Raw genomic sequence first — 12,868 nt, forward strand, 5'->3', positions numbered from 1 at the left:
GTGTGTGTGTGTGTGTGTGTGTGTGTTTTATTGCTTGCTTTCACTCCTCAGGCCTCAGGTTGTCTCTGTATATATTTAACTTGGTACAACAGTTTCTTTTTTCCATGAAGCTGCTTCTCTTCCTGTGTCGATCTCAGGTTAACGTCAGTCAGCTGAACCACGAGGCCAGATCATTTAAAGATCATTTAAAGATCATTTAAAGATCATTTAAAGATCATTTAAAGATTGTTTTAAGATCATTTAAAGATCATTTAAAGATTATTTAAAGATCATTTAAAGATTATTTAAAGCTTGTTTTAAGATCATTTAAAGATTATTTAAAGATTGTTTTAAGATTATTTAAAGATTATTTTAAGATTATTTAAAGATTGTTTTAAGATTATTTAAAGATTATTTTAAGATATATACTCAAATATTTGTAGGCAACAGTTACTATAGATGTTAATGGACGCCCAACATCAGAGGCGGGTGGTTGTCGAGATGTTGGACACGTCATGTTCCTGCACAGATGTTCTTAATAGTTACAGATGTGGACACTGAATGAAGACAAGAAAATATGTAGATAAAAAAAGAAGAAAGAAAGGAGGAGGGGGAGGGGGAGGACAGACGAGGGAAGACAAATAAGCACACACTCCAAACACACCAGCACTTATAGAAACACACACACAGATGCTGCAGTGTGTGTGTGTGAGACATATGTTTGTGCATCTGTGCCAGGCTGTTGTTTCCTTTCACACACACACACACACACACACACACACACACACACACACACACACACACATATATACACATACACAGACAGTCGCGTGGCTGATTCTTTCATGTACAGATTTTGAGCGTTAGCATTTACGTGGTTTCTCGTTGAACACTGAACACACCTCAGTACTGAGGGTTCTGTTAGAGAGCTGGTTCCAGGTCAGTCAGTCTGACACTCCTGTGTTTATATATTTATCCACCGTCCAACATGTTGAATAAGAACTTGAGTTGTTTTTAATCCTCTCAGGTCTTTTCTCAACACACTTCTGGAACTTTGTGATGTCACAACAAAGCAGTCACCAAGCCCCGCCCACCTGGACCCACCATCCAAACCTTGCAGGATTTGGTTTCTCTGAGTGTTTTCACCTGAAATCTGCTTTATTTTTATTGGATCACTCAGAAAACAGTCAGCCAATCAGAAGAGAGGCTCAGAGCCTCCTCTCTTCTGATTGGCTCACCGACCTGTTGTTACTAGAGCTGCAGAGAGAAGCCTGAGAGAGGAGATGTAAAACTACACTGAGATGGTTTTTATATCTTCTTATAGATCAACACTTCAAATGAAACACAGAAGAAGAAACATGAGCTTTAAATATTGAAATTCTCTGTCTAGTGAGTTTTTCTCTCTGCTTTGTGTTTATTTTGTGAATTTTCTTACTTTCTGTTTCCTGTCACTGTCTGTCACTTCCTGATGTATTGATTAGATCTATGCTACAGATCATGATGTCATCAGTGTTTCTCAGGTGTTGTTGAAGTGTGGACGAAGTAAATGTCCAGCACTGGTGAGCAGGTGTTGTGTCAGCTCGAGTCTCTGAGGCTCTTCAGGCTTCACGCTCACTATCAATAAATCTAATCAATCCCAGACTGACCTCACATCACATCACATCCCTCCTGAGGCCAGGCTCCGCCCACATGTTCTGTAACTGCTGCGTTTAAATCTCTCCTCAGAGATCATTTATATTTATCCGCAGCACCTGCGTCACTTCCTGTTTTCTCGTCGTCCTCTGTGATCCAGATTCTTCTGTTAAACCAATCAGAGCTTCCTGTCTCCGGCGTTCCCTCCCGCGGCTCCCCTGGTAAAAGATTTGTCTCAGCCTGTCACCACATGTGGAAACCTTCAGGTCACGGAGCTCCGAGCTCAGGTCAGGACGACCAGGACAGTGTGTCTGAAACCAGGTCCACCAGCACTCCTCCCTGTCTCTGTTCAGAAATAGACTGTGGTGAAGCAGCATCAGTGATTCTGACGTCACCTTCACTCACACGTCCTGTTGGTGATTCAGGTGTGACACAACCTCAGTGATCTGAGTGTGACCCCGACATGACCTCTGGACGACCCTCAGACCGGTTCCTTTGACTCGTAAAGCTGCAGGATGAGCACGATAGAAACATCTTCACCTGTGCGTCTGTCTGTGTGAAACAAAACAGGAAGTCAGTGTCCACCTGATACCTTTACACACTGACGCATCGCAGCAACGGGCTCTATCAGTACAGAGTGTCCTCTTGTAAGAGGTCAGAGGTCACACACCGACTCACTATCATTAGCTCCAGTTTACAGGAGACACAGGAAAAGGAAGGTCTGCCAAAAACACACCTGAGGAATACGTCAGAGATAGACGTCCTCTGTCGTCTCTGAGAGATGGAGGGATGAAGAGGAGGAGGAGGAGCAGGTGACACCGTTGCACTGGTACAGAGGAAGTCGTGCATGCAGGAGAGAGAGAGAGAGAGAGAGAGAGAGAGAGCTGGTCATCACTCCTGACTGAACAGAGCTTGTGTGTCGTGTCTGACAGTCTGCAGGTTTACTCCCATCACCGTCCCCTGCTCCTGAAACCACCACTCTATAATTCAAATAAAAAAAACAAATATAAAGTTTCATTTTCGTGAAAGTCTCAAGTCATTTCCTGAAACAGCTGATCACTGCAGCTTCTCTCACACACAGGAGGAAACGTGAAGCTGAATCTGATGGGGACTATTTTCAGTGGCGGATTAATCCACATTTGTCGCTGTAGTGAGGCAGCAGGGCGGTGTGTGTGTGTGTGTGTGTGTGTGTGTGTGTGTGTGTGTGTGTGTGTGTTTGAGAGAGTGACTGAGTCAGTATGAACCACAGTGTGTGTGAGATGGAGCTCAGAGCCAGTTTAACGTTTGTTTGTTTGTTTGTTTGTTTGTTTACAGGTGAAACACAACGCTCTGATACAGGAGATGAATCATCCAACAGCAGGACGCATCGCTGTACCTGGTCAGCACACACACACACACACACACACACACACACACACACACGTCCTCTCTCTAACCTTAACTTTCTGTCTTTGACACCAACTTGTTAAATGACATTTTCCAAGAAGTGTTTTCCTGTCCACTGGGACAGACATGGTTATGGACACACAAACACACACACACACACACACACACACACACACACACCTGTCCATGGGGACTCTCCTGCTTGGTTGGTTTGATGGATCTCAGTGTGTTTCCACTAGGAGGAAGCTCTTTGTCCACCACCGTGTATTTACACTGTAATCTATCTTAGACCGTGTGTGTGTGTGTGTGTGTGTGTGTGTGTGTGTGTGTGTGTGTGTGTGTGTGTGTGTGTGTGTGTGAGACCCAGTAGGAAGACATTCATAATGAGCAGAGGCAGGTGTGTGTTGCGTTTGGTGTGGAGCCAGTCGGCTCGGCGTCACAGAGTTTCTTATAAAACCAACAGAATCAAAGTGACACTAACTTCAACACGAAGCCTGTTTCACAGCGACTTTAAAGCAGGTCTCTGATTGGTCCACAGCCTCGTGCTGGTTGTTGAGTGTAGGCCAGGAGCTCCGCCCGCTCAGCTCCGTCTCTGGAGGAATTCAACAGGTACAAGGACGTTGTCCATGATCCTCTTCATTCATGACTACGATGCCTCCTGTGTTTGTGTGCAGAGGTGTGTTACCAGGGGCGACCCAGACTCACACATCGATTCCTTCCTCTGATTCGTCCTCCCCACAGACAAACACACCAGCTGATTATAACCAGGGAAACACACTGTGATGCTGACGGTGGTTAATTAATTAGTAACTTATCAAACGTGTGATGAAGCAGCAGCTACAGAAAACAGAGAGACATGAGGCTGAACAGTTCAGATACGTGAGGGCTCACTATTTGGCAGGAAACAGGTCACTGTTGTCCTTTTTATCTAATGTGTTATAACAGGTTATAAATGATTTATAACGTGTTAACAAGCTAATTTATAAACGCGTTATAAACCATAAATCGACATGTTGGTGCTCCAGGTTTCACTCATCAGCTCCGTCCAGGCGACCAGGGTCGCTGATGAAGAGACTGTCCTCGTGTTGGCTGGTGTGGGCGGGGCTTAAGGACGCAGAGGTCACAGGAGGTCACACTCATTAAAGGAACAGTTCAACATTTTGGGGAACGTTGTCTCTGAGAGTTGGTGAGTGACAGGGCGGTTTCCATCTGATGGAGTCACAATACACAACATCTGTCTGTGGTCTCACACACACACACACACACACACACACACACACACACACATACTGGTAACATGTAACATGACGTCCCTTGATGCTCCATGATTGTCCTGTAATCTTCCTCTCCTGTGATTTACACCGAACCACAATGTGAGAGGAATCTCTGTGTGTGTGTGTGTGTGTGTGTGTGTGTGTGTGTGTGTGTGTGTGTGTGTGTGTGTGTGTGTGTGTGTATGTTGGTCAGTCTGTTCAACGCCTTAACAATATCCTTTTCTTTGCTCTCTACGTTCCTTTTCTGTTCTCCATCTTTGTTTAGTAAACAACACCAGGCACAAGTGAGTGAGTGTGTGTGTGTGTGTGTGTGTGTGTGTGTGTGTGTGTGTGCCTGTGTTGTCTGTAAGTTGGAGGTTAACTGAGCGTAAAAACGTGCAGCTCAGAATATTCATTGGCCAAACCGTCCTAGGCATTTCTCTCTTTGTGAATGTGTTTTAGTGTGTGTGTGTGTGTGTGTGTGTGTGTGTGTGTGTGTGTTTTGTTTTAGAGCCGAGAAATAACTCCTGACAAACATCTAGAGAAGTGTGTGTCAAGACGTTATATAATTGGAGAAAAGACCGTGATGGACGGATGAAGGAGGCGGAGCCAGATTTAAGTTTTTAAAGGAGCTATATGTACGTTTTTGCGATTGCTACATAGCTAGCATTAGCATTAGCAGCTGTTTACTCACCAGTCTAGAACAAATGTTGTTAGTTCAGCATCAAACTTCACTCATCAACATCTGTCTCCAGAGGTGGGAATCCACTTTCTTGTTTTGCCTCTTTTTTTTTTACTGACGTTAGCATGCTAACCAGCTAGCTATCGGCCCGGTCAGCCTGTCTCGTCACTGCAGCGTCCAGTCTGTCCTGAAGACGTAGCTGCTCGGACGCATTATGACCTGCTGTATTGTAAACACAACGATGGCTGAAGCTGTTGGTGGGACTGGTCAGTAAACAGCTGTTGATGCTAACGTTAGCTACGTAGCAGTAGCTAAACTTACAGGCAGTTCCTTTAAATGGTTCAAACCTCTAGATAAAAGAAGATGACTTCCTTCTTTCCTTTGATTTTTTCTTCCTTCCCTCTTTTCATTTCTTCTTCTCTTCTCCATTACATATTAACTTACTTCCTTCCTTCCTTCCTTCCTTCCTTCCTTCCTTCCTTCCTTCCTCACGGACACATCGATGGACAAACAGATGGAGGACAGAAAAAATTAAGAACTGAATGAATAGAGATATTACATAATCTTATTTTTAATTATTTGCCCTGACACCCCTACACACACGCACGCACGCACACACACACACACACACACACACACACACACACACACACACACACACACACACACTTGTTGAGCGTCATTGAAGTGGAAAACAGGTTGTTAATGGTTTGAAAATAGAAGAGCTGTTCACACACACACACACACACACAGACACAGTCATGCATAAAACCATGCAGGGCGGCACACACACACGTTCGTGTGATCATGCACGTGTGGGCTCAGACACACACACACACACACACTGTGACTGTGAGAGTTGAGCTCATTAGTGCTGCTCTTTAAAAAACAGCTGATTGTTGTGAGTTTCCATAAATAAACTGTTTGTTCTCTCAACCGTCCGAGTCCTCGCTCTCCTCCTTCCCTCACTTCCTGCCCCCCCCCCCCCCCCCCCCCTTTTACCTCTAAAACTTCACTGTTAGAAAATCATAATGGGAGCGGACAGCGACCACTGAGTGTGATTCATGTGGCGGCTGCTGTTTGACTCACAGAGCTGAACATACACAGGTGCAGGGTCACATGACAGAGATCACCACATCACAGCAGCAGGTGTGTTGGTGGAGGAGGGTTCACGTCCAGGAAGTAGCACTGTGTTGTAACCTCGGATGGTTAAAGTGGAGGCAGCATTGTGTGGTCACTTTAATCTGTGACTGTTATCTGAATGAATTTCAAAATAAGACGACGGAGCTTTTATAGTTGAAACATTTCAAATCTACAGAGCATGACAGATGATCATCAGAAAACAAAAAGAGCCTCCTTCTGTTCATTTACAGATTTATTCCCAGTTTGTCTTTCACCTTCATGAACTCACTGATTATATTAATTATATTTACAGCAGCTGTTTTCAGATCAGCTGAGGCTTCAACAGTTTCTACATGTTAATATGATCTGAAATAATAAAGAGGAAACACAAAAGCTGCTGTCAAGAGTTTGTGACACACACACACACACACACACACACACACACACACACAGAGTGGATGAGGCTGGTTTTGATAAAGAGGAGGACGAAGAGGGAGAGAACATTGTTTGTGGGCACTTGTATTTTTTTCTGCTGGGAGAGAGCTGTGTGTGTGTGTGTGTGTGTGTGTGTGTGTGTGTGTGTGTGTGTGTGTGTGTGTGTGTGTGTGTGGGTGTGTGTGTGTGTGTGTGTGTGTGTGTGTGTGTGTGTGTGTGTGTGTGAGAGAGAGAGAGAGAGGTTCAGTGTATCGCCCCCTAGAGGCAGCAGAGCTCATTACAGCACCAATATGAAGAATGAAGGTGCTGGTGGTTTATCTGAGAGTTTGTCCTGAGGGGGGCGCCAGAGTTTAAAGGGTTAAACCTCTGGAGACCAGGAACCAGATTTAATGTTTTGTTGTCTAATTAATACAAACTTGATTTGTCCAGTAATACGATAATACAGGTTTGATTTGATCAGTGATGACGTGACCTCACAAGAGCCGTGACATCACAACACGTACCTGTATCTCTTAGCTCTTTTATTTTAACATTATCAAAAAATAAACAAACCTGTTTTCATTTACACATCCTCCATGTCTGGATGAATTCAGTCTATAATCAATATAATCGATCAGTTACTGTCAGTGAATCCCAACACTACCTGCAAAGATCTTCTTGAAAGACTTTTAATGTGAAACATCTGCAGGAAGTCCTGCTGGTCATTCTGACTGTGAATATTTAGTGAGAGGAAAGAGTGATGTCATTAAAGAGGGGTGTGGTCAAATGACGTGAAACTAAAGTACAAGATATTGAACAGTGATTTACCCGCTGGTTGTTTTTGCGTCTTCAGGTCCGGCCGTTCGATTCAGCAGCTTCGCCCCCGGTGGACCGACGCCCCCTCCTGTGATTGGTCAGCACACTGTGCAGGTGCTGCGGGACACCCTGTCCTACAGTGATGATGTCATTAAGACGCTGCTGGAATCCAAGGCGGTGGCCCAGAACCAAGTGTCCTGATTGGCTGAGGAAAAACAAGCATAAAGGGAATCCAGGAAATTCACCCCACATATTGATCATTGATCAGCTCAGATTTTCAAATTACTGTGAATCACAACATTTGAACTTGTGCTGCTCACTGATGGAGACCAGACACAGAAACAGTATTAACAGAATTATTTTAATATTGAGAAGTTTCTACTATAACATTTCTTTAAATTATACATCCTGTCATCAAGTCTGACGTTTCCTACAAACTGTGAAGAACAGTTCAAACTGATCGTCTCTTCATGATGATTTAAAACTGAACAAATGGTGTTTGTTATGAATAATAATGTTATTGAACAGTATTTGGAAACACTCCTTCTCAAATGTCACTTTACTGCCTATAAAAAAGAATATATAACGATTGTTTATTGCACTCCTGAAATAATAAATAATGTTTTTGAATAAAACAATGTGAATGTATTATGTAAATTTATATGATATATAAATTGCATAACTAATGACATCAGATGGTTTTAGCAGCGTGACGTGTTCCAGTCACACTGTTTAACTAGAGTGTGGATCAGTGATCACATGGTGCGTTCGAATACACTTTCAAACAAATTGACGTCATTTTTATAGGCGTCTAAATATCATCTGTACTCGAATAATCACTCTGGAGCAGGTTTAAGTCAGTAAGTAAAGTTTATTAATCATAATAATATATAATAGTAATGACTGGTGAGGTTCCTCAGGGTTCTATTCTTGGTCCCTTATATTTCCGTTGAGTTGGAGCTACATGGATTATTTTTGATTTTGTCTAGAAACATAAGGAGGGAACCTTCCTCATATTAACACAGTAAACAAACAGAAACATCAGATCTCCATCAGGTTCTTTACAAGTTCTCCATCATCTGAGCTCTGCCTGGATCTGTTGATGACCTCTTCTTCTTCTTCTGTGGTGGTGGTGGTTTAATGTCAGCTCCAGCAGCTGTTTATCTCCATCAGCCAGTCATTATTCACACAGCAGCAGAGGAGGAGACAAGAGTTTACTCATGTTTTATTTGAACCATTTTCCAGAAATTTGATTAGAATATGCACAAATTTGGACAAAATCTGAACGAAAAGAACCTGAAAAAAACTTTTAAAAAATGTGTGTAAACCAAAAGTAGGAGGTGAAAGAGGCTGAAAAGCTGAGAGGAGCTGCAGAAATGGTGACAGTTTCACATTACATGATTAATTGTTGATATAAACATGTTGATTAGTGCAGCTTTAAATTCTTTCTACAGGTGTAAACTGTTTGGATGTCAGGCGACGAGCAGCCTCGTCTACAGTTACTGTTCTGGGACACGAGAGGGAAAGTATTGGCTGTTTGCTGACGTTAATAATCCCTGATCATCGCTCAAATGACGGAGACACGTCAGAAGTAAAGAAGTGAACTCCCAGCAGGTTGATTCATCCTGCTGCACGAGCTGATGTCTTGCTCCTTTCGGAATAAACTGTAGGAAACGCTGAGGCGGCCGCTGATGTCGGAGGAGAGGCGGCCCGACAGTTTGATTAATTGGGAAGAAATCCTCCAGTCGAAGGCGGATAAATCAAGCGAACGTGATGTTTACTGAATTCGAGGAAATGTGACGCATCTGGACGGCGACAGAGTCATCGGGGGAGATGCAGACTGACATGTTTATTTGAAATTTGGGGGAGGAGAGGGGGAGGCTCAGGTGTGATTCATCACAAACCGGGGACTTACTGTATCCTCACCGTCCAAAAACCAACAGCTCTGCTCCAAGATCAGATGTCCTCTTTCTGAGAGGAGTGATACCTCTTACAGGACGTCATGACATGAAACCAATCAGCAGCTCTGAAGGGAGCTGAAATAAACATCTGCAGCTTCATATTTACTTAAACATGATAGTTTTTAAAGATATTCCTGAAAACACAGTTGAAAATCTCTCAGCCCTGATCCAGGACTGTCAGGCCTCATCACAGCTACCACAGGAAACTCCGACATTTCCATCATATTCATTCATAACATTTGTAACTGGGGGAATATTAAAAGTATAAACTCATTTGAGGGAACGGGATGTTGAAGACACTCATGTATTGTTCTCTCATGGTTTGTATTTTACAGGCTGATTCCAGTAGTTTGAGATGAAATATATCTGAAGATTCTCAGTCATCCAGGTCGAGGTTGTTCAAGAAAAGTTGAATCGAGGGCTGGACTTGTTTGTAGATATTTGAAGACATACCTGAAGAAGTTGAAACCTCCTCAAGTATCCACAACCAAGTCCAGCTGCCCTCCAATCAACTGTTCTTCAATGAGAAGTAAAATATTGAAGTTGTACGACCTTCAGAAGAAGAGTACGCTTTCACTTTCAAACCTTTTGTTGACCAGATGAATAAGATGTGAAAAGTCCAAAAGATTAGAGAATTTTACAGATTTATTTTCGGGTTTCGTGGTGGGCTGGGGTTAAAGTGGAGGCCGCCGTATTTCTTCTCTGGTTTTGACCCTGTCTGTAGTTTGATGGTGAAGAACACCACAGAAGAATATTGAGCAACAGTTTGAGGATGTGGGATTGACTCCAACATTAGGAAGTCGGCGATAAAGGAAGTGTGGTTTTATGCAAAGAACTGAAAGACACAGCAGTTTGACGAAAGATCTTCAACCATGGTCCACTTGTTCCCTTTTTCCAGAGGTTAAACCACATCATGGTCTTCCTCGTCTTTAAGCTGGTCTCCGCTCGCAGTGTTCGGGTCGTGGCGCTGCTCTCACTGCAGACAGCCGACCTGCCAGACATCCAACCAGTCGTTCGGGAGCCAGATCGTTGAGGGTGAGACTCTGGTCAAACTGAACGTCAAACCAGAACCGATCTGGCAGCTATTTGGCAATTCTAAAATGAGTCAGAGGAAACTGACTCAGGGCTAAAATGGGTCTGAATCTGAACAGCGTCGGCCCGACTTCAGGCCTCCTAAGACTTAGGCCTCAAGGTGTCTCCTAAGAGAAGGAGCTGTAAAAGTTAGAGAAGTTAAAAGCTCAAAAACTTACATATAACACCTTTAAGTTCCGGTCCTACCTTTTGGCCAAACCTGTTATTAATTAAAAGTAAAGTTAATGGAGTTTGGTGGAAAGATGCTCCATTTCTAAAATCAAACATCTTTGAAAGAAAATAATCTGCCACCTGATCAATCAATCAATCAATCAATCAATCAAACTTTATTTGTACAGCACTTTTCATACAGACTGATGAGCTAAAAAGAAAAAGACGAATCAATTAAGAAAGCTGAGAAATAGATACAATAAGAATAGATTTAAAAAGCTGTAATAACATTTGCAAACAGACAAAAAAACTTTTAATCAGTGATAAAAGAACAGATAAAACAATAAAATACAATTTAATGCAATAGATTAAAGTGACTAATGACCAGTTTTAATTAAAAGACGGGCTGAAGAGGAACGTTTTGAGTTTACGTTTAAAAATGTCATCACTTCCTGCTGCTGTCAGGTCGTCATGGAGATTGTTCCATCGGCTCAGAGCGTAACAGCTGAAAGCCGCCTCCCGTCCATCACTACACACACAATTTTCTGAATTTCAATTTTTGAAGTTTGGTTAAATATGCTCCTTTCTAAAACTGAACCAGGAGCACCAGACCCCGACAGGCTGTCCACATACTTTTGGCCACATACAGGATTGTACAAAAAGAAGACGTTAATGCAGCGGACTTCTGTTGTTTCTGTTTGTGTTGTTTCATAGACGAGAACAGGAAGCTTCACACAGACACTGCTGCTGCAGAGTCTCTCTCTCTCTGTCTCCCTGTTCTGGTCATGCTCGGCCGCCCAGTTGGCTGCCTCTGTGTTGAACTCGGTGTGTGTGAGAGAGAAATTCGGATGTACGTAACTCACCAGCTCTTTAAGTGTCCCTTATTCCCCGACATCTGGAGTGTGTGTGTGTGTGTGTGTGTGTGTGTGTGTGTGTGTGTGCAGGAAACGAAAGTCTTTCTGTCCAGCCTAATGTTGAACACAGACACAGTTATATGAGAGAGACAGGGACTAATATAACGTTTGGTAACACTGACACTGAGGTCACAGTCTGACTTCACATCAGTGGATAGAAATGATACTTTTATTTTGAAGGGTTACATTATAGGTACTGTGGCTGCGGTGTGTTCACCTGTGAAGCTGCTCGGTGCCTCGTCGACCCACAAACATGAAACACAGGAATAAAATGTCAAGAATATCATAAAGTGAAGTGGAGGAATGTTCCAGTTTATGATCAGAGTGATGGTGCTCACTGCGTTCTGCTGCGAGACGTCTCCTCTGGGAGTAAAGTACTTTTTACTTCCCATTTTAATTACTTACAATAGGTACTTATACTTTACTCAGGTACTTCCATTTCATGGTACTTTCATGGTCCATTTCCTCTCTCACATGGTTTCTGTTAAACAGCTGTTCAGGGTCTAAAGACGCAAAACTACCGATATTTTATTGATGAAAAAACAAGATCAGAGAAAAGTCCGAGTGATCTGATTGTTTCTTCAAACATGTGACGACCCCTCACATTTATCTGGTGACCCTTGGAGGGGCCCGACCCCTGTGTTGGGAACCCGTGGACTAAATAATCAAGTGTATGTGACGTAGTTAAAGCAGCTACAAACAGTAAAATGATTCAATCATAGATCAGTCATAGGAGACAGGAAGTACTTTTACTGTGACACTGTAACTACAGGAAGCTGGTAGTACTTTTATTTTGTAATAGAGTATTTTATGTGAAAACTCCCCGTCTGAGCATTCTGCATCACAACTCACTACACTGACAAGTAACACACACACACACACACACACACACACACACATACACACACACACACACACACACACACACACACACAGAGTTGCAGGTTCAGCTGGAGTGTGTGAGGTGTTTACGACAGACTCACAACTTGACACACAAATATGAAGAAAACACAGATGCAGACACACACACACACACACACACACACACACACACACACACACACACACACACACTTGGGGCTCGGGACTCCCTCATATGACGTCCAGAGGGAGATTCTCTGGAAACCACTTCCTGATGTGGGCCGGATGGAGAGAGAGAGAGAGAGAGAGAGAGAGAGAGAGAGAGAGAGAGAGAGAGTGAGAGAGAGAGAGAGAGGCGTTGTGCAGCTGCAGCAGCTGGATTTGACATTAAAGCAGCCGCGACCCACGATGCACTGCTCTGCATGCTGGGAGCCAATAAGAAGACAGGCTTCACTCACACTGACAAGTAACACACACACACACACACACACACACACACACACACACACACACACACACACACAGAGTTGCAGGTTCAGCTGGAGTGTGTGAGGTGTTTACGACAGACTCACAACTTGACACACAAATATGAAGAAAACACAGATG

At 43.2% G+C, this 12,868-nt stretch overlaps 1 protein-coding gene across 1 annotated transcript in view; it reads left to right on the forward strand.

Annotated features, from left to right (window-relative positions):
* The window catches only part of LOC111664721 (succinyl-CoA:glutarate CoA-transferase-like), a 45,130-nt gene extending 37,208 nt beyond the window's left edge, over positions 1-7,922 (forward strand). The window contains exons 6-7 of the mRNA XM_023419428.2: positions 2,926-2,989; positions 7,322-7,922. Coding sequence (XP_023275196.1) covers positions 2,926-2,989; positions 7,322-7,485 — 228 coding nt within the window. The 3' untranslated portion in view covers positions 7,486-7,922. The remainder of the gene's footprint in view (positions 1-2,925; positions 2,990-7,321) is intronic.
* The last annotated feature ends 4,946 nt before the right edge of the window (positions 7,923-12,868 follow it).

This window comes from Seriola lalandi, unplaced genomic scaffold, assembly GCF_002814215.2.
Source record: "Seriola lalandi dorsalis isolate HSWRI2012SDOR001 ecotype SW California unplaced genomic scaffold, Sedor1 jcf7180002054603, whole genome shotgun sequence".
Taxonomy (NCBI): domain Eukaryota; kingdom Metazoa; phylum Chordata; class Actinopteri; order Carangiformes; family Carangidae; genus Seriola; species Seriola lalandi.